The following is a 21,203-nucleotide window of genomic DNA, read 5'->3' as shown; positions in this document are numbered from 1 at the left end:
TAGAATGTTTGTACGATATGGGTATCAAACGAAAGGTGTTACTGAGCATTTTAAGAGGGAGTGGACATTAGGTCTATAGGTGGACGCCTTTTCGAGATATCGCCATTAGGGTGGGCCAGGGGTGACTCTAGAATGTTTGTACGATATGGGTATCAAACGAACGGTGTTACTGAGCATTTTAAGAGGGAGTGGGCATTAGGTCTATAGGTGGACGCCTTTTCGAGATATCGCCATTAGGGTGGGCCAGGGGTGACTCTAGAATTTGTTTGTACGATATGGATATCAAATTAAAGGTATTAATGAGGGTTTTAAAAGCGAGTGGCCCTTAGATGTATATGTGAAGGTGTTCTCGCGATATCGACCAAAATGTGGACCAGGTGATCCAGAAAATCATCTGTCGGGTACTGCTAATTTATTTATATATGCAATACCACTAACAGTATTCCTGCCAAGATTCCAAGGGCTGTTGATTTCGCCTTGTAGAACTTTTTCATTTTCCTCTATTAATATGGTAGGTGTCACACCCATTTTACAAAGTTTTTTCCAAAGTTATATTTTGCGTCAATAAACCAATCCAGTTACCATGTTTCATCCCTTTTTTCGTATTTGGTATAGAATTATGGAATTTTTTTTCATTTTTCGTAATTTTCGATATCGATAAAGTGGGCGTGGTTATGGTCGCATTTCGGCCATTTTTTATACTAATATAAAGTGAGTTCAGATAAGTACGTGGGCTAAGTTTAGTAAAGATATATCGGTTTTTGCTCAAGTTATTGTGTTAACGGCCGAGCGGAAGGACAGACGGTGGACTGTGTATAAAAACTGGGCGTGGCTTCCACCGATTTCACCCATTTTCACAGACAACAGTTACCGTCATAGATTCTATGCCCCTACCAAATTTGAGAAGGATTGGTAAATTTTTGTTCGACTTATGGCATTAAAAGTATTCTAGACAAACTAAATGAAAATGGACGGAGCCACGCCCATTTTGAAATTTTCTTTTATTTTTGTATTTTGTTTCATCATATCATTACTGGAGTTGAATTTTGACTTAATTTACTTATATACAGTAAAGATATTAAATTTTTTGTTAAAATTTGAATTAAAAAAAATTTTTTTTTAAAAAGTGGGCGTGTTCTTCATCCAATTTTGCTAATTTTTATTTAGCACATATATAGTAATAGTAGTAACGTTCCTGCCAAATTTCATCATGATATCGTCAACGACTGCCAAATTACAGCTTGCAAAACTTTTAAATTACCTTCTTGTAAAAGTGGGCGGTGCCACGCCCATTGTCCAAAATCTTACCAATTTTCTATTCTGCGTCATAACGTCAACACATCTACCAAGTTTCATCGCTTTAACCGCCTTCGGCAATGAATTGTCGCATTTTTTCGGTTTTTCGAAATTTTCGATATTGAAAAGTGGGCGTGGTTATAGTCCGATATCGTTCATTTTAAATAGCGATCTGAGATGAGTGCCCAGGAATCTACATACCAAATTTCATCAAGATACCTCAAAAGTTACTCAAGTTATCGTGTTAACGGACAGACGGACGGACGGACATGGCTCATTAAAATTTTTTTTCGATACTGATGATTTTGATATATGGAAGTCTATATCTATCTCGATTCCTTTATACCTGTACAACCAACCGTTATCCAATCAAAGTTAATATACTCTGTGAGCTCTGCTCAACTGAGTATAAATATACGTGAGAATTTGTCACTCTGCCTTAACAAACTGATGTAAACTTTTTGAATTTCTCACGCATAGTTTTTGTAGCACTACGGATTGTTTAATGCATTATATAACAAGTAGCGTTCTAACTGGGTTTGTATGTGTAAGAAAATGTTGCAATGTGTTGGTTTAATTTTGAGTTTGCCATCTCCTTGACAATCCCATCCGCCATGCAATGAAATAAATAAAATCAGCTGATGAAATGAGCCAACCATATAATTGAACCATGCTGGGACCTATCAATTTTGATTACTGTATTTTCAAAAAAAAAAAATATTATATACGCGGAAATGTGAACGTAATTTTAATAAAATAAAGTAATGTAAAAATATATATGTATACGAGTTTGAATCCCCAAAATAATAACAATTACTTGGCGTGCTCCTTTTTAATAATTTCTTTCAAATCATCATATTTCTAAAATTTTGATGTTGCTTTGCCCTGGGATCGAACCCAAGATCTTCGGTGTGATAGGCGGAGCAAGCTACTACCACACCACGGCGGCCACCAAAATCAGGCTTATATAAGACGTTAAAGTGAGATAGTACATTGAGTACAATAACCTTATTACAAAGTTTATAAACCAGGTAGAATAAAGAATATTACTTTAAACTCTTTGATTCTTCCTTATAATCACCTATTTTAAAGTATTATTTAAGTATAGATGGGTAATATATTATCGAAAACTCAGACTTTGTACCTACGTTCAAGTTACGGGACAAGATACATTAAAAATAGGTTTTTAAAGTTTCTTTAAACAGGGTGACTCCTCGGTAAGAGTTCGATCAGCCCAGGAAGCGTTTATAAGCCAGAAGTTTTATCGGCGTTCTAAATTTTCAAATAAAAGTAGAATCTATTTTCCTTCAAAAAAACGAATATTGTTAGGTTTTATTTAACATGTACATATCCCGTTTAAATTTAGGCAACGTTTATTTTTTATTGCCTTAGGGATAAAGCTAATTTCTAGCTCAAGTCATGCGTTTTTATAAGGCGTATGATGTACTTTATTCCCCTTATTCTAAGGTTTATCTGTTAGGAGTGAAATCAGTATTCCTTATTGCTTACAACCGCTTATGCCAGTTTTTGATGGGATGTTGTAGCAATATAAGAGTATTACATATAGTGTGTATATAAGTTTGGAATAGATGCTGATAAGGAAGAGAAAGATATATTATGAAATAAGAATAATTTAAAACGCCATTTCCTCTCCAAGAAAACCCCTACGGTCCTTAGTGAAATTTCAAATTAATAGTCAATAATACTATTTCCTCTCCACTATTACTGGCTGCCATGCATTGTCGTCTGTTTGAAAATTGATGGCAGAATTAACATTGCTTCCAATGCTAAAACCTATTCTACGCTCATGGGACTGATGCACACCATATACTTTTGGCTGAGATGCCTGATATTTAGTTATCCTATGAGGAAAAGGATTTGTATATTTTATGTCGTTGTTTAGTACACTGCTTGATGCCGTTGGCGCTTCTGAAGTTAATAATTTATGAGTTTCGAAAAAGTCAATAATAGGATGATAACTATAGTTAATCCTTTTTGTGCCTGAGTCAGTTTTAAAAGAGCCACCTGAATCATTTGCAATATTGTGAATATTATCGCCCACATTCGTTGTGCTCTTATTATAACCAGAATTGTAAATAGAGTTCATATGGAAGGAAGCAATGTGTGTAGGTTGCGCTGGCGTTGGTTGCTTGGCTTGAAATATATCCCACTGATTGGTAGACTCTGTCTGTGATGGTATTGCTGACGCAACTGTGGCAGTAATAAATTCTGTCGTACTAGTTGCTGCTGCTGACCGATATCTTGGTTTTGGATTCTTTCCTGGCCGGCTAATAATTGGTCTGTTTTTGTAAATGGTGTTAACGTTGTTACTTGAATTGGGTTGTTTCTGTATACTGCTGTGGTTGTAGGAGCCCGGCGCTGACGCTTGGTGGGCATTGGTGGCAACATTATTATGGCTTTCGCTGACTTTATATGGTCCGGCCATTGTGGACGGGGACTCGAATCCGGGAGCCATGTAAAAGTTGTTTGAGGTGGAAAACAGTGCTGGACCATCCCTCTCTGGAACTGAAGATGTGGTGCTGATATTAGCTATATGGGGCACAGAATGAATACGTTGCCGTTTTTGTTGAACTCGTTTATTAGGATTGGCCAATGAGCTGCCAGAAAAGTTTACCTCTTTTTCATGATGCAGCTCACTTGGTGAGAAGTCCAAATCCACCCGGGCCTCACTGTTGATGTTGGCGGTACCTAGGCTTTTATATGGGCGTTCACGCGATGATTCAATTGTGATTTTTCCCGGCGACTCAGAAGAAGATATATTTGGTTTACCAACATGCTGATGCTTATAGTCAAAACCATCATACTCCTGTTCATCACGAGGTGGTTTCAAATATAAGCCCAGTGTTGGATTTGGAGAATGTAATTTTGTTTGTACACTTTGGCTGCTTATTAAAAGTTCATTATTATAATAACCAATATCGTGTTTTTTATGATTTTCCCTAAAGCCACTATGGATTTGGTAAGTTAAATCTTCCTCGTCTAATTTATCATTATAATCAAGTTCTTCATTTATAGTAGAGTAGACATCTGAACTATAAGCCGGTGTAAATTCTTTAGTCACTAATTTAGCCAAGGGTGGAAATTGCTGCCGAAATCCATCTACTTGACATGAACAACAAGTGGGAACTTTGAAAATATCAACATGTAAGCCTCGTGTTTTATCCCAGCTTAGCAAACGGTGATAATTATAGATCTGAGCACAATGAGAGCGATAACTTTGTGCCAAATATGAGCAACTCTCTTGCGGTGTGCTATTTACGGGAAATGTAAAAAAATCGAACTTAATATTTATTTGCATTGTATCAAGTACCATGGCGGAACCATGCAAGGTGGTGACGGGGCGACATATTTACATATAAACAAATACACATATTCCATGTATTTTGTTTTCATAATTCTACGGTTTTATGTCCAAATCGTAATGGGTCACAACTTAATATGTCAAATCAGGTAAAAAAGTACCAAGCGGTTCATTTCCGGTCGCCACCTACATGGCTCCGCAATGGTTATTAGTAAAACGACAAACTCCAAAGAAGCGTACGTGCATTTCTCCAACCGCAAAGTTTGTGTATGTTTTCCTGTGTTGACTATATATTTCCATTCGCCAGACGCAGAACGGGCTTTTTGAGGTCGGGCATATCGCACGATGCTTTGACACATTCCACCTCCTGTGGCGTCATCCTCACGTCTGAAATAAATATCGGTAAATATGCAATATTAAATTTTAATATATTTATATGATCTACTAACCGACGTAGTGGGTACTCCTCAAGATCGTCAGTGATATCCAAATGGAATGATTTGTCATGATAGTCAGCCCACAGAGCGACCATGGCATTCTTGTGTCTTCGAATACTACCCATAATTTGGTCTCTAGTATTAAATAAAAAATAAAGTATGTTTATCAAGCTCATATAACTGGAAACTTGTCTTCAAATGTCGTTTTAAAGGTCCATATAAACCTTTTGTATTTATTAGAAACTAGCAGACCCGGCAGACGTTGTTCTTCCCTAAATTTGGTCTATCTGCATACATTTTAACTCTACCCTCCCACCCTCTAGATTTTTCGTTTCATCTATCTCTATCTTCGTCTCTCTTTCTCAGTCTCCTTCTCTTTCCCTCTTTTCTCTTCTATCAAGTTCTTTTCATTCTTCTTCATCCCTTATTGCCAGTCCCAGAGGGTGGTATGTATTTTGTTCCAGTCCCACTCCTAGTCCCAGCCCACTCCGAATCACAGTCCCAGTCCTAGTCCTAATCCGAGTCCCGGTCCGTCTCTGGTCTACTTCCTGGAAAAAATGATCGTAAATACTAATATATGCAAATTTATATACCAAATTTCAGGAAAATCGAATAGGACGTATGTAAATAGGTATGTGAGTACTAATAATTTATGTCTTTATTTCGGCTTCGCCAGGTTGATGCTACTAAATCGAATATCACAATGAAAATTACTTTAAAGCTCTCAGCAACAGCTCTCATTTGATATCCATATTACACACACATTCTACGGGTATCCGGGTCCACGCTTTGGTCTATATCTCGAGAATATAGTCACCCAGCGGTCTAAATACTCTGTATTAAAGCACACATCAACATCTTCAATTTGATACCCATAATGTAATAAAACCCTTTAACTTAAAAAAATTGTTTTTATTATTTTATGTGCAAGTTGTTAGTCTTTATTTAATTGCCTATTACATCTCATTCTGTTTAGTTCATTTAGTGACTCATTGTTACAAGGACCCTTTCCTGACAATTTGTTACACTCTAGGTCACATAATCCTTCCAAAGACTCTACCCGGCGCCACGTATGCTTGTCCCACCTCGAACTCCAAAATATTTTGATGTCACTTCTACTGGACTGATTGGAATATTCGTTCCAAATGTGAGCCAAATCGGACCACAAATACGAGTATTTTTAATATCTCGTCCTTGCCACACCTAGCGAGATTTTTTTCATGAAGTGATTTCTATTTTTGTATATAATGTGTGTGCCAAATATGAGCAAAATCGGACCAAAAATACGATTTTTTAAATATCTCGATCCTCACGCCAACTGGTGGCAATTTTTTTCATATGTCGCTTTCTATTCATGTATGTAATATGTGTCCAAATATGAGCCTAATCGGACCACAAATACTATTTTTTTGAATACTTCGATCCTTACGCCAACTGGTGGCAATTTTTTTCATATATCGCTTTCTATTCATGTACGTAATATGTGTCCAAATATGAGCCTAATCGGACCACAAATACTATTTTTTTGAATACCTCGATCCTTGCGCTACCTGGCGACAATTTTTTTCATGTGCCGCTTTCTATTCATGTATGTATTATGCGCTCCAAGTATGAACCAAATTGGACTAAAAATACGATTTTTTGAAATATTTCGATCCATGCGCCACCTATCGATTTTTTTTTCTTATTATTGCACTGTCATCGGGTTCTGAACAATATTCCAAGTTTCAAGCTTGTAGCTTATTGGAAAGTTACTTAAATTTTAATTACAAAATTCGTTCACAACGTCCGTGCGGCCGGCCGGCCTGTCAAGTCAAGCTAAATAAAATAATTTAAAACCACATCCTAGTGTTACCCTGATCCACGTTTTTGCCTATATCTCGAGACCCTAGTCAAAAATAGGTATGAAAATTACCCTGTACTAAAGCACTTATCAACAGCTTTCATTTGTTATCCATATCGTATGAACACATTCTAGGGGTACCCGGGTCCACGTTTTGGCCTATATCTCGAGCCCCTAGTCACCCAGGGTACGAAAAATACCCCGTATCAAAGTACTAATAAACATCTTCCTGTTATAACCATATTGTGCAAACACATCCCAGGATTGCCCAGGTCAACGTTTTGATCTCAAGACCCTCAGAAGAACGGGATAAAAAGTATCCTATGTCCGTCTACTAGTTCTAAGCTACCTCTCCACCAATTTTCAGGCAAATCGGTTCATCTGTTCTTGAGTTATAAATAGTGAAACTGACACCACTGGCCACCGTGGTGTGATGGTAGCGTGCTCCGCCTACCACACCGTATGCCCTGGGTTCGCAACCCGGGCAAAGCAACATCAAAAATTTTAGAAATAAGGTTTTTAAATTAGAAGAAAATTTGTCTAAGCCGGGTCGCCCCTCGGCAGTGTTTGGCAAGCGCTCCGGGTGTATTTCTGCCATGAAAAGCTCTCAGTGAAAACTCATCTGCCTTGCAGATGCCGTTCGGAGTCGTCATAAAACATGTAGGTCCCGTCCGGCCAATTTGTAGGGAAAATCAAGAGGAGCATGACGAAAATTGGAAGAGAAGCTCGGCCTTAGATCTCTTCGGAGGTTATCGCACCTTACGTTTATTTTATTTTAACACCACTTTCTTTTATATACATATGTAGATATGGGGAATATTTTATAATAATTTTCTGTCTGGTATTTGATAGGTTTCTGAAATCCGGCCTACTCGCCCTTTTTCAGCTATCTTGCAGAATACTTTCCAATATCGGAAAGGTTAAGGGAAATTGACTAAGAAGTATATGTATCGTTCGAGTTGCAAGCAAACGATAGCTTAAAATCAAACTGGAAACCGCCTCAGAAACCGAAGCGATTTGGTCAGTGGCTACTAACACTTTGTCAAAACTTGAACCAGTTCATGAACTAGTTCCTGGGTGCCTCTGAGTAAGGGTTAATTGCCAAGAAGATATCTAACGACTCATGTTGCATTTAGATGATCACTGTTACTAAAATACCTTGGGATGGAATTTGTTTTGAATTATAATAAAATTTAAGTTATTAACAGAATAATTAAAATCCGAGTAAAAATCGTAGGGTTCATTGTACTCTATTTTCATAACAATCTTCTTTGAATAATTGAAAATAGAATAATTGTAACATTTAATATATCAAGAACCGTGCGAACGATGAATGTTATTTTGAGTTAATTATTTATAGTAAATTATTCCACCTTCATCTACTATAACATTTGTGATTAAAACCTATTTTCTAATTTTTAGTTCTGCAACCTATAAAAGTGTTTTTTATAGGTTTTTTAACTATTAACCGGATCCCGATTATTCACCAAAAACCCTATCCGGAGATGTGCATAAGTTTATAAAAAATGTCTATAAATAAAATATAAATAAAAAATATAATACGATTGGAGTCAACTATACTCGCATGATTTTAGAGAACAATGCAATTCTTACAATGGGTAATCATCAGTTCGGATGCACATAGATGATGTAAACCGTTCGCATTTTTTTGATGGGGCAATACTATTTCCATTAGCTGTTATTTTGGTACGAGCACGTGGCGTTTGAATGCGTTTTCGTTTCGCTGCTGATAGATTTGGCCGTCTAGAATGCATTTTATTCTTAGTAATGCGATATCGTGGACCAGCATTAAGCTCTTCTGGCATTGGAAGTGGTTCGCCTGGAGCTTTGACTTCGTTAACAGATTTTGTAGACTCTTGTTGTTGTGTTTCATTAAAACTGGCAAAAGCTGTGTTCTCAATATCTTGATAAGACTCATCTGGTTTCGTTTGGTTATGAGTATGTGGTGTACTTTCGTAGCTCGAAAATTTGTTTAATGAAATATTTGCGCTCTTGGTAATAGAATCTGTAGTTAAGTCTTTGGAGCTCAGAAAGCCTGATGTATTCAATTTGACTATATTTTTAGTTTCGTTTTCTTCTGGATTATTAGAAAGTGGTATTGAACGTATCAGTTTATGAACAAATTCTGGTTCCACAACAGCCCGTTTATTTCGTTTTGTTATACTAAGCTCGTTTTGTGTTTTTGGCAGAGTTATTATTATGTTCAATTTTGATTCTGCACTTTTACCAACACCTTCTTGCAATTCCTCATTTATACTCTGTGGGTCTAAGATTTTTTCAGCAGTTTCACTAAAAAAATTTTCTAACGATAACTCGTTGTTACCCTTGTCAGAAGAAATGGAGAGGTTACCAATAATCTTATCAGTGCCCTCCTCGGAAAGCTCTGCTAGTGATAAAATATCTAAGCGCCGGTTTATTACCGTTTTCTGTTGGTATTGATTTTTTGAATGAGTATTCATGTCATGGTATACATATTTTTGAGCAGAATTCCATACAAGATTTGCAATATCATATATAATCGGAATAAGCAGCTTTTTGTCATCGCCAAACATCTTGCGCACCTTGCAAGTGAATTAACATGTAAAATAATGAAAGCTTAGCGAAATTGTAAGACATGGTAATGAGCATAAGGGAATATTTACCTGTTCAAAATTAAGACCATGGTCCATATTGGCATTTATTTGTGATGAAATCAAAGCAGACAGGGCTAATCGCTGTTGGGATGACAATACGCGTAATATGGGCATAACTTCCACAAATTTCTGACGCAAGGAACTATTTGTTAATGCTTTTGATAAGGCTCCTCTTAATATTTTTTCTCGCCAATCAAAGGGGCGAACTTGATTTTCCTCCTCAAATTCATTGAATTTTACTAATGTTCCACGCTCAGTAAGGACATCAAGTTGTCCCTTCATTCCATTAATATCATGACTCCTTTCGATTTCCTTCATATCAGTAAAATCAAAATCCGCTATATCATCGTCGGCTACCGCTAGCGTACAAAACAGAACTGCAAAGGTAAGGTGGCTAAAAATTTTCTGAAGTTTCATTTCTGCTTTTATGAACCTAAAACTTTCAAGTAAAAAAATACGTTAGCTTTCTGTGTTCAAAAACGAATGAATGATTATATAAGTTATAAGATAAGAAAATAGTACGTCGATGCCCTTGAAAAACCATCTATCGACCAACTGCAAAACCGTCTATCTGACGGCATTTGAATTTTACAGGAGAGCAGGAAAGCTTGTTTTACACACTTTTTTCTTTAGGAATTTGTTTCATGATACGTTAAATTAATATTTTTTTCTAAATATGTTAGAACATTTAGTTTGTATATACTCAAAAATACTATAGTATTTCCCCCCTAAGGCGCTTTATATAAGTGAAACGGCTCAAATGCAGTTTTGGAGTCCAGATTCATTTTAACCGTTATTTTACAAAGTAGACATTTAAATATGAAAGTTATGATTTGTTTAGAAGGAACTGGATGCACTGAGCTCAAGGCTAAGAAATCTCATGTTTGTCACATGGTTGGTGATAGAACGAAACGAGTACTGAGTGAGTAGTATCGATACTTTTCCAAAAAATTCTCGAGTATTTCGTACTCGATGCTTTTTTCCAAGTACTGAGTGTAGGGTCTTTATTAAGTTGTTTATTTTATTTATATTAATACTTTTACTTGTTTCTTACTTGTGATTTTTCAATTGTTTTAAAATAATTAAGTTACCTTTTTTTAAATGAAAATTTTTGAAGTTATCAAAATAAGAAAATTTTGGAGTTTATAAAATTTTGTTAAACAAACTGATTTTTAAATAATTAAATGAAAATATTTATATTAAAATAGTTTATTTTAAATACTACCTATATATGGCGATCCTTCCATCGAACCAAAGGAATTGTATAAAAACTATCCTCGAACCTTTTAGTGTACTGCGTATTTTCATTAATATATTTAAAACTTGTGTGCAATAACAATGCATCTATCTATACTACAAGTTGATTGCTCGCTGTTCGTCATATTTAAATACCCTATAAACTATAAATGACGATCTTCGAACCTTTTAATATAGTACGTAACTAATGAACATGTAGACAAAAGTGAATATATAAAATACCAAGCAAAATAGTGTAAAATGTAAAAATAAATCGACGTCCAAGCAACTCATTCGTTACAACAAAACAAAACTAACCAGACCTTTTAAACTTTTTATCTAACAATTAAATATATTGTTATTTAGAACATTTAATACAATATGATGTTTAAGTTAGTTCAGTTATGAGAAGCAGAAATCACCGGTCCTAAATAATTTAATTAAATAAATATTAAATCAATTATCTTACAATTGAAACAAATGAAAATTAAAGTGTATAGTCCATTTGAAAAATATTTGCTAAAATTAATTCATCTATACATGGGAACAAACTAACCTATCCTGATTTACTGCACAAATAAGAGTTAATACATATTAAACAGTTTCAAAGGTCTCATCTTCAAGTAATATTACGTCACTCAAGTACTTCCTACCTACCTTTTATTCGTTTATTTAATATTTTTATTGCTGTTACAACGTATGCTTCCTCTTGTTTTTATTAATTAACTACACATAATATCGACGTCTAATTTCGATCTAAATGCGGATGATCTCATACAGCAGTTCTTTGAACGAAAATTACAATGAAATTTTTATAAATGAAAGCCATTGCAATACCAACAATGAACAATTTAAATATAAACAATTTATATATATCATATGTAAGTACGAATATAAATATATATTTTTATATGAATAAAAATTGTTAATCAAAATTACATAATATTAAATTTATATATATATATATATATATATATTTATATTTATTTATAAACAAATTATTTTAATTTATTATAAAATTTTATTTTTTTTTTTGTTTTGTTTTTAACTTTACTTCACGTTAAGTATTAGTTTTTCTCTTGTTAACTTCCTTTCCAGGGAACAATTGCATTTTTAGATTTTAATGGTTTTACGTTCGCCAATACTAAACTCGTTTTTTTACATCTTCAGAGAATTTAAATAATAACTCGAATAACGCAATGTCTTTAAATCAAACACAAAATACAAACATTAATACTACTCCAGACACACATTCAGACAATTCTACACAAGGAGATAACTTTAGATTCCATTCAAATAAATCCCTTAAATTACCTCAATTTTGCTCAGATTGTCCTGAAACATGGTTTTTACTTATTGAAGGACAATTTGAAATAAATAACATTATTGATGATAATATCAAATTTCAAAATGTTCTTATTTCACTTCAACAAGAAACAATATCCAAAATTGTTGATGTTATCAATCCTCCTCCCTCTATTAATAAATATGATACAATTAAAAAAATTCTTTGTGAAAGATTTTCTCTAAGTGAAGAAAAAAGACTTGAAAAATTATTTTCAAATACTGAATTGGGAGATCGATCTCCATCTGAACTTTTTAGATATATGAAATCACTAACAAGTTCATCATCTATTTTTAGTCAGGAATTACTTTTCAAATTATGGATCAGAAAATTACCACAAGATATTCAAATACATTTAACTTCAAGTAATATTAAAAATATTACTGATATAATTTCACTTGCAGATAAACTTTTTGATTTAATTAATAAACCACATTCTTCTAAAATTTCTTCAATAGCTAGTATTGAAAACAATGTTCTTACACCATGTGTAAAAACTTTAACTGATTTAACTACTACAATTTTTCAAAATTTAAATCAAATTACTACCGATATCAATGAATTAAAAATTCGATCTAGATCTAGAGAAAGAAATCAATCTAACTTCAGAAATTTTTCTAGATCTAGAAGTTTTAATAATGATAATAATATATGTTGGTATCATCGAAAATTTAAACATAATGCTTACAAATGTATTAAACCCTGTAATTTCAATGTAAATAAAAATAATCTAAATTCAAAATCAAATTCTTTAAACTAAACAAATCCGTTATGACTGTGGGTAATAATGGAGTTAATAATCAGTCGTCCCACCGTCTATTCATATTTGATAAATTCAATAAATTAAATTTTTAAATTGATAAAAGTGCTATAGTTTCAGTTATTCCTTCTTCAAAATTTAAAACTTATAAACGTTTTTCTGACCTTAAACTTTCGGCAGCTAATGGATCTAGCATAGAAACTTTTGGAACAAAACTTTTAAAAATTGATTTAGGTCTTAGAAGAGATTTTGAATTCCCTTTCATTCTTGCAGATATTTCTACTCCCATTATTGGTGCAAATTTTTTAGAAAAATTGGTATTTTGGTAGATATTAAAAATAAAGAAATTACAGATTTGAAAACAAAATTAAAAGTTTCTGGATCTTCTGGTTTTTGCGATATATTTTCCCTTAAGATTCCTATTTCAGAAAATAAATTTACAAATATTTTAAATGAATTTCCTCTTATTACGTGTGAACCTAATTATACTAAAAAAGTACAACACAAAACAGTTCACCGAATAGAAATAAAAGGAGTATCTCCTTTTTCTAAACCTCGTCGCCTAGATCCTATTAAATTAAAAATAGCAAAAACTGAATTTGAATTTTTAGTCAAAACTGGTATATGTAGACCTTCTAACTCTCACATCGCTTCTCCACTCCATCTGGTCCCTAAGAAAGATCCAAATGACTGGAGACCTTGTGGAGATTACAGACGACTTAATTTAATAACAATACCAGATAGGTATCCCTTACCTCATATTCATGACCTTAACATAGATTTAAAAAATAAAAAGATATTTTCAAAAATTGACCTCATTCGTGCATATCACCAAATACCAATGGCAGAAGAAGATATTCACAAAACAGCTATAACAACTCCATTCGGAATGTTTGAATTCGTACGAATGCCATTTGGATTACGAAACAGTGCTCAAATATTTCAACGTTTCATAAACGAAGTATTTTCAGGTTTAGATTTTGTCTTTGTCTATATTGACGACATATTAGTAGCTAGTAACAATGAGGAAGAACATATAGAACATTTAAAAACAGTTTTTAAAAGACTTGAGAAATATAATTTAAATATTAAACCTACAAAATGTATTTTCGGAGTTGAAAAATTGGACTTTCTAAGTTATGAAATTTCTAGTGAAGGAATCAGGCCTTCTTTTGAACGAGTTGAAATAATTTCTAATTTTTAAAAACCTCTCTCAATTAATAAATGACAAAAATTTGTAGGTATGGTGAATTATTACCATAGATATATTAAAATGTTAGCAAAAGAACTTAGTCCACTACATGAAATGTTAAATTTTGCTATCAAAAATAAACTTAAAGAATTAAATTGGACAGAAAAAACTACTTCAGCTTTTGAAAATGTTAAGAAACTTTTTACACAAAAAACACTACTCACTCACTTTGATAAAAATGGTCAACTATCACTTGCTGTAGATGCATCAAATGTTGCAATTGGAGCAGTTCTACAACAAATAAGTAACAACTCCTTAGAACCACTTGCATATTTTTCATGAAAATTAACTCAAACTGAAATAAATTACTCTACTTTTGATAGAGAACTTCTAGCAATATACAACTCTATTAAACACTTTAGACATTTTCTTGAAGGAAGAACATTTACTATATACACTGATCATAAACCTTTAACACATGTTTTAAATTCAAAACCAGACAGATCACCTCGTCAAACTCGTCATCTTGAATACATTGCACAATTCACCAATGACATTCAATACATTTCTGGCAAAAATAATACAGTAGCTGATACTCTCTCACGGATTCCAGATATTAATACAATTTTAACAAAAGATATTAATTTTCAAACATTATATGATGAACAACAAAAAGATGAAATTCTTAAAAAATTAATTTCAGATCTTAGTTCCAAAAATAATTTAAAAGAAATTAATATTCCTCTTCTAAATCTCAATATTTGGTGTGACATTACTCAAACACCTTTTAGACCATATGTTCCTAATTCAATGAGAAAAATTATATTTGACAAAATTCATTGTTTATCTCACCCAAGTGTTCGAACAACTAGACGTCTCATACAATCTAAATATTTTTGGCCAGAAATGCGTAAGGAAATTAATAATTGGGCTATTAGTTGTATCAATTGTCAAAAATGTAAAATTTCTAAATATACGAAAAGTCCTATTCAAAAAATTGATATTCTTTCAGGACGATTTGAACATATACATATGGATCTAGTTGGTCCACTACCTATATCTGAAGAAAATCGGTACATATTGGCTACTATCGATAGACATACACGTTGGCCAGAAGCATATCCATTAAAAGATATTTCAGCAAAAACAGTGTCAACTATCTTTGTTCAAAATTATGTTCCTCGTTTCGGTATTCCACTCAAAATTACAGTAGATTAAGGTTCACAATTTACATCTAAATTATTCACTGAATTAACTGTTTTATTAGGGGCTCACAAAATCCACACTTCTCCATATCACCCACAGTCAAATGGAATGATTGAAAGATTTCATAGAACTTTAAAAACTGCAATTACAGCTTCGGACGACTCCACGCATTGGTCAGAGATTTTACCTTGGATACTTTTAGGTTTACGAACTTCTATTAAAGAAGATTTGAAATGCTCTTCCGCTGAACTTGTATATGGACAAACAATTAGACTTCCTGGTGAATTAGTTGTTTCTAATTATAATAATGAAATTGATAACACAAATGAAACTCTTACTAAACTTAGAAAACATTTCTCAATTGTTCGATCAAAAATAACTCATCATATCAAAGAAAATGATTTTATTCCCAAAAATTTAGACACTTGTGAATACGTATTTCTTAAAGTTATTCATAAGTCTAATTTACAACCACCTTACGAGGGATCATTTAAAGTTATTTCCAGACAAAATAAAACATTCAAAATTCAACATGGTAATACTATTAAAACTGTTTCCATAGATTTACTTAAACCTGCACATACAATTATGACTAATACACGAAACAAAAAAAATTTCATTTAACATTAATTTATATTTAATTTTATTGATCGTTTCACTGGAGGGGGAGTAAATGTAGGGTCTTTATTAAGTTGTTTATTTTATTTATATTAATACTTTTACTTGTTTCTTACTTGTGATTTTTCAATTGTTTTAAAATAATTAAGTTACCTTTTTTTAAATGAAAATTTTTGAAGTTGTCAAAATAAGAAAATTTTGGAGTTTATAAAATTTTGTTAGACAAACTGATTTTTAAATAATTAAATAAAAATATTTATATTAAATTAGTTTATTTTAAATACTAGCTATACTGAGTAAAGTATCTATACTTTACCTCAATACTTTTCCCCAATAATTTACCAAGTGCCGATGATCTACATGTTTAAGATCAACAAAGTTCAGTTCATTAACACCATAACTTGAGCATAAATTGAGATCGTCGACGATGTAGTAAAAGTTTCGCATTTAACTTAAACCGACTTTCTGAGAAGGTGGAATGGTAGACGATTTCTGCACATTGTGATAAAAGTATGTGGTTATTGTCCAGAATCACTAACTCCAACAAATCCGAAAAGCAGCTAGCTCTATAAAATTCCAATACATTTTAACTTGTCATGCAATAGGGCCTTTTCATTCTACTGTGAAATTGTACCTAGAATGCAGAGCCATAACAAAATCCTCAAATCTCTTGCCGGCAGCACTTGGGGTAAAGAGACGCTCATTACCACTTACAACGCCATTGGCCGGCCGCTTGCATGCTACGCGTCTCCGATGTGTTCGCCGAGCCTACAGGTTACTCACTGGAAGAAAATACAGGCTTGTTAAAACACCACTCTCAGAACCGAAGCGGACTGTCTTCTTTTGTCCCCAGAACACCACCTACGCAATGAGGCGAGAGTACTCTTCATTAAGGCGATAAATGAAGTGATGAACAAACAGTATCTGTTGACTACATAGAAACTTGGGAATCCCAAGAGACATCTAATTAAAAGACCCCACCCCTCGGATCTTAACAACCACTAGATATGTGACAGTGCAAAGTACATAAGTTATATTTAAAGTTCTATTTAGTTAATCTCACCACAAAGCGTTTAATGCTATAAAAAATTCTTTACGTGATTTACCTCCGAGGAGATTAGGACCCAACTCCTCCAATTTGCTGCGTGCTACATATTTCATGACGATTCCGAACGGCAAGACAGATGCATTTTCTCTAGAAAGCTTTTCATGGAAGAAATACACTCAGAGTGCTTGCCAAACCACTGCCGAGGGACGCATCTTTAAAAAAAAAAATTTAACTAAAACTCTTTTTGTTTTTAAAACTCCATAAGTCGATCAAAAGTCTTTTAGATAATTTAATTTTCGAGACGTTTCTGTTTAAGTGTAACACTGAGCACACAAATGGGTATATAATGTTCGGTTTCGTCTAAACTTAAACTTCCTTACTTTTTTTCTTTTAAATTCAAAACATACAATCTCATTTAAAAAAGTTTCTTCACTTCTTTTAAAAACTCCGAAGTACTCACTTGGATCGAGTATACTCAACACCTTTTACTGAGTAAGAATACTAGCATTGATCCGAGTATTTTATACAAGTATCGGTATCGATACTTTTTCTAAAAGTTCTATCACGACACCTGGTGGTATTTTTTTTTGTTTTGCATTAAATACAAAAACAAATGTATACCATTCAAAAGACTAAAGAAACGAACTTAGTGTAAAATACTTATTCGTAATTACGTACACATGTTTAGTTCGGTTCCTACTTATTTTGTATGGAACAAAATAGAAAGTTACATGTGTCCCGTCTTTTCTTGTGAACTTGACAAATTTATTTGAAATAGATAATCTAAATAGTGGTGTTGAGAAATGGGTTCCACTAAAACCAAGTGCAGTTTTCATTGCAATGTACTTAAAATTCATTAGATATATTATATAAAAAGGCAAACAAATATGTCTTGTGGTAAATGAGGGCAAGACGATGTACTTGCTATCATCAAAGAAAGAATCTCCGCATTCTCGCCCTGGCAACCACGCCACTGTTGACGGATATAAATTTGAGTCTGTGAAGGATTTCGCCTATTTACGAATCAGCTTTAACAGCTAAAATAATGTCAGCTTAGAAATCAAACGGAGAATAACTCTTTCCAATAAGTGCTACTTTTGACTGAGTAGGCAATTGAAAGGTGAAATCCTTTCTAAAAAATCCTTTCTGGGCGAGCAAAAATCAAACTTCACAAGTCGCTCATCATACATCTCCTGATGTATTGCCCGGAATATGAACGGTATAGAATGGAAATTAGATAGCTCTTGTAGTGTTCGAGAAAAAATTTCTCCGAAGATTTCCGGTCTTGTCCGTGATGTCAACGACGAGTGTCAAAGGGGGGTAGTCATTAGCTGCAGTGAATAAAAACAAAAAGACGTTGCTGAATAGATCCATGCAGGTACAATCGGATCTTTTACCAACAACTAACATCGCTGCAGAAATAAAATTTATGAAGTTATAAACTTTGTGTATTCTTTAAGAACCATTTATACAAAATTTCTAAGGAATATAACCCAATTCGCTAAATTCGCTTTTTACGGATGTCATTCATATCAAAAGACAATTTTATGATCCACTAATTTTGACGCTTGTGCACATACAGATATTCAGATATTGCAACTCAATAGTTTGGTTGCAGTAAAAATAATCTCTTTTAACTTGATTATTGTTAAAGCCGCCAAGCAGTCAGCTTGCCATACCTGAAGAAGTTGCTATGAAAGTAAATATTGTATTGAATAGTACATCTGTAAGTTACCTTGTGACCTCTGAAAGTGAAAACACCTACGAGTACGTACAATTCGTAAACTAGAAATTTAGCAACACATACTTGGTTCCATAGTCACGCTAATGTATTTTGCAGCTATTGTTAAACACGCAAATGTGTTGCATGAAATGCAATAAATAATTTAACTCCTGAATTAGGTTTTCCCAATATTTATACATAATTGGCACACATAAATATAGTTCTATATTTTGGGTTTAAACACATTTTGTTTTAATTAATTGGTTATATAATTAGATACAGTTTTGTAATAGGAAAGTCATCCAGGTTGGTACGTGGAACTTAGGTCCCCTTCATTTTGTGTTTTATGTATACATAATAAAAAGATGATAAACAAATTTTAAGGACTACCTTTATATAAATGGACCAAAAAATAGAAGGCAATTCTTCCTTTAATACAGACACAGTCTTGTTAAATGTTGACTAAAAAGCTTTAACAATAGCTCTTGTAAGAATTTTGGGATTTAAATTGTTTACAAGAGCTATTGTTAAGTGTTTTTATGTCTGTATTAAAGGAAAAATTTCTTTCTATTTTTTGTCCATTTATATAAAGGTAGTCCTTAAAATTTTTTTATCATCTTTTTATTTTAAATTTTTTAGTACTGCCTACAAAAAGGCAGTTGCAACTTTGATTAGTAATTTAAGTAATTCCTAAGTGAAAATTCTTATCTTTATTTATTTGTTCAAAATAGCAAGATTTAATAGAATTAGTGGAATTTTCACTGACAACACTGGCGAAAACAACAGAATTCCACCTCGCATCATAAAAAGAGTATTCCACCTCATTTGTCAGCTACTTAATTTGCACAGCTGAAAATCGTGGTGAAATTCGCATACGCCTGAAAGTCTAAAAGAATCATGGTGAAAGTGGCGTACGCCTACAAGTATGCACGGACGTGCATTGAGTTGGCCCTTCAACGAGGTGGTATTCTACAATGCCAGCAACACTCAGGAGGCTAGCCATGAAGGTATGACCTAATCTTCTAAATAGTTTGACTTTTAACTTTTAAACTATATTTCAGGTTTCAAGTCTCTAGATATCCAGGAAGTTAGTTAAAAGTTGATTGCAAGATTCCCAATTTAAAATTAGTTTTCTCAATATCTCGAGCTATGCGACACCTAGTGGAACTTTTTTGATAAAATATTGCATTGTCATCGGGTTCTGACTCACGGCCCAAGTTTCATGTCTCTAGCTCATTGGGAAGTTACTCGAAAATCGATCGCAAGATTCCCCCCATTTTTAAAGGATTTGCAGTTATCTTGACTAGCGCGCCGCCTAGCGAAACTTTGTTTTCTGTAAGTTGTATTGTCACCAGGCCTCTAATTAAGTACCAAGTTTCAAGTCTCTAGGTAACCGGGAAGTTAGTTAAAAATGGATTGAAAAATTCCCAAATTAAAATTAGTTTTCTTACTATCTCGATCCGCGTGCCACCTAGCGAATTTTTTTTGATCAAATGTTGCGTCGGCACCGGGTTCTGACCCACGGCCCAAGCTTGAATTCTCTAGCTCACCGGCAAGTTACTCAAAAATCGATCGCAAGATTCCCCTCGTTTTTCAGGGATTTGAAGTTATCTCAATTAGCACGCCACCGAGCGGAACTTTGCTTTCTATAAATTGTGTTGTCAACTATGTGCTAAGTTACAAGTCTCTAGGTAACCGGGAAGTTAGTTAAAAATTGATTGAAAGATTCCCAAATTAAAATTAATTTTCCTAATATCTAGATCCATGCGCCACCTAGCAGAATTTTTTTCATAAAATATTGCATTGTCACCGTGTTCTGACTTACGGCTCAAGTTTCAAAAATCGACTGCGAGATTCCCCTCGTTTTTCAAGAATTTGTAGTTATCTCACTTAGAGCGCCACCTAGCGGAAATTTGTTTTTTGTAAATTGTATTGTCACTGGGTCTCGAACTACGTGCTAAGTTACAAGTCTTTAGGTAACCGGGAAGTTAAAAATGGATTGAAAGATTCCCAAATTGAAATAAATTTTCATAATATCTCGACGATGCGCCACCTAGCGGAAGTTTTTTGATCAAATATTGCATTGTGACCGAGGGTCTGACTTACGGCTCAAGTTTCATATCTCCAGCTCACCGAGAAGTTACTCAAAAATCGATTACAAAATTCCCGTCATTTTTCAAGGGCTTGTAGTTATCTCACTTAGCGCGCCACCTAGCAGAATTTTGTTTTCTGTAAATTGTATTGCCACCGGGTCTCGAACTATGTGCTAAGTTACAAGTCTCTAGGTAACCGGGAAATTAGCTAAAAATGAATTGAAATATTCCCAAATTAAAATTAATTTTCCTAATATCTCGATCAATACGCCACCTAACGGCATTTTTTGATCAAATGTTGCATTGTCACCGAGTTGTGACCCACGGTCCAAGTTTCAAGCCTCTAGCTCTCCGGTAAGTTACTCAAAAATAGATCGCAATATTCCCCTCGTTTTTCAGGGATTTGTAGCTATCTCAGTTAGCATGCCAC

General features: G+C 33.7%; 1 protein-coding gene across 3 annotated transcripts in view; it reads right to left on the bottom strand.

The window, feature by feature from the left end:
• Positions 1-2,596: 2,596 nt before the first annotated feature.
• Positions 2,597-21,203, bottom strand: part of NT1 (Neurotrophin 1) — a 33,696-nt gene continuing 15,089 nt past the window's right edge. The window contains exons 2-7 of one of the 3 annotated variants that reach the window (XM_067790994.1): positions 9,562-9,991; positions 8,513-9,480; positions 5,068-5,190; positions 4,859-5,005; positions 3,932-4,568; positions 3,255-3,846 (exon numbers count right to left, since the gene is read on the bottom strand). In XM_067790994.1, the coding sequence (XP_067647095.1) occupies positions 3,400-3,846; positions 3,932-4,568; positions 4,859-5,005; positions 5,068-5,190; positions 8,513-9,480; positions 9,562-9,969 (2,730 nt within the window). In that variant the 5' untranslated portion in view covers positions 9,970-9,991 and the 3' untranslated portion in view covers positions 3,255-3,399. Of the gene's footprint in view, positions 4,569-4,858; positions 5,006-5,067; positions 5,191-8,512; positions 9,481-9,561; positions 9,992-21,203 lie in introns of all 3 variants that reach the window. The other 2 variants (XM_067790992.1, XM_067790991.1) reach the window with 2 other exon arrangements.

Source organism: Eurosta solidaginis, chromosome 5, assembly GCF_040869045.1.
Source record: "Eurosta solidaginis isolate ZX-2024a chromosome 5, ASM4086904v1, whole genome shotgun sequence".
In the NCBI taxonomy this organism is placed as follows: domain Eukaryota; kingdom Metazoa; phylum Arthropoda; class Insecta; order Diptera; family Tephritidae; genus Eurosta; species Eurosta solidaginis.
Note: the sequence above shows the minus strand (reverse complement) of the source record. Positions and strands in the feature narration are given on the sequence as shown.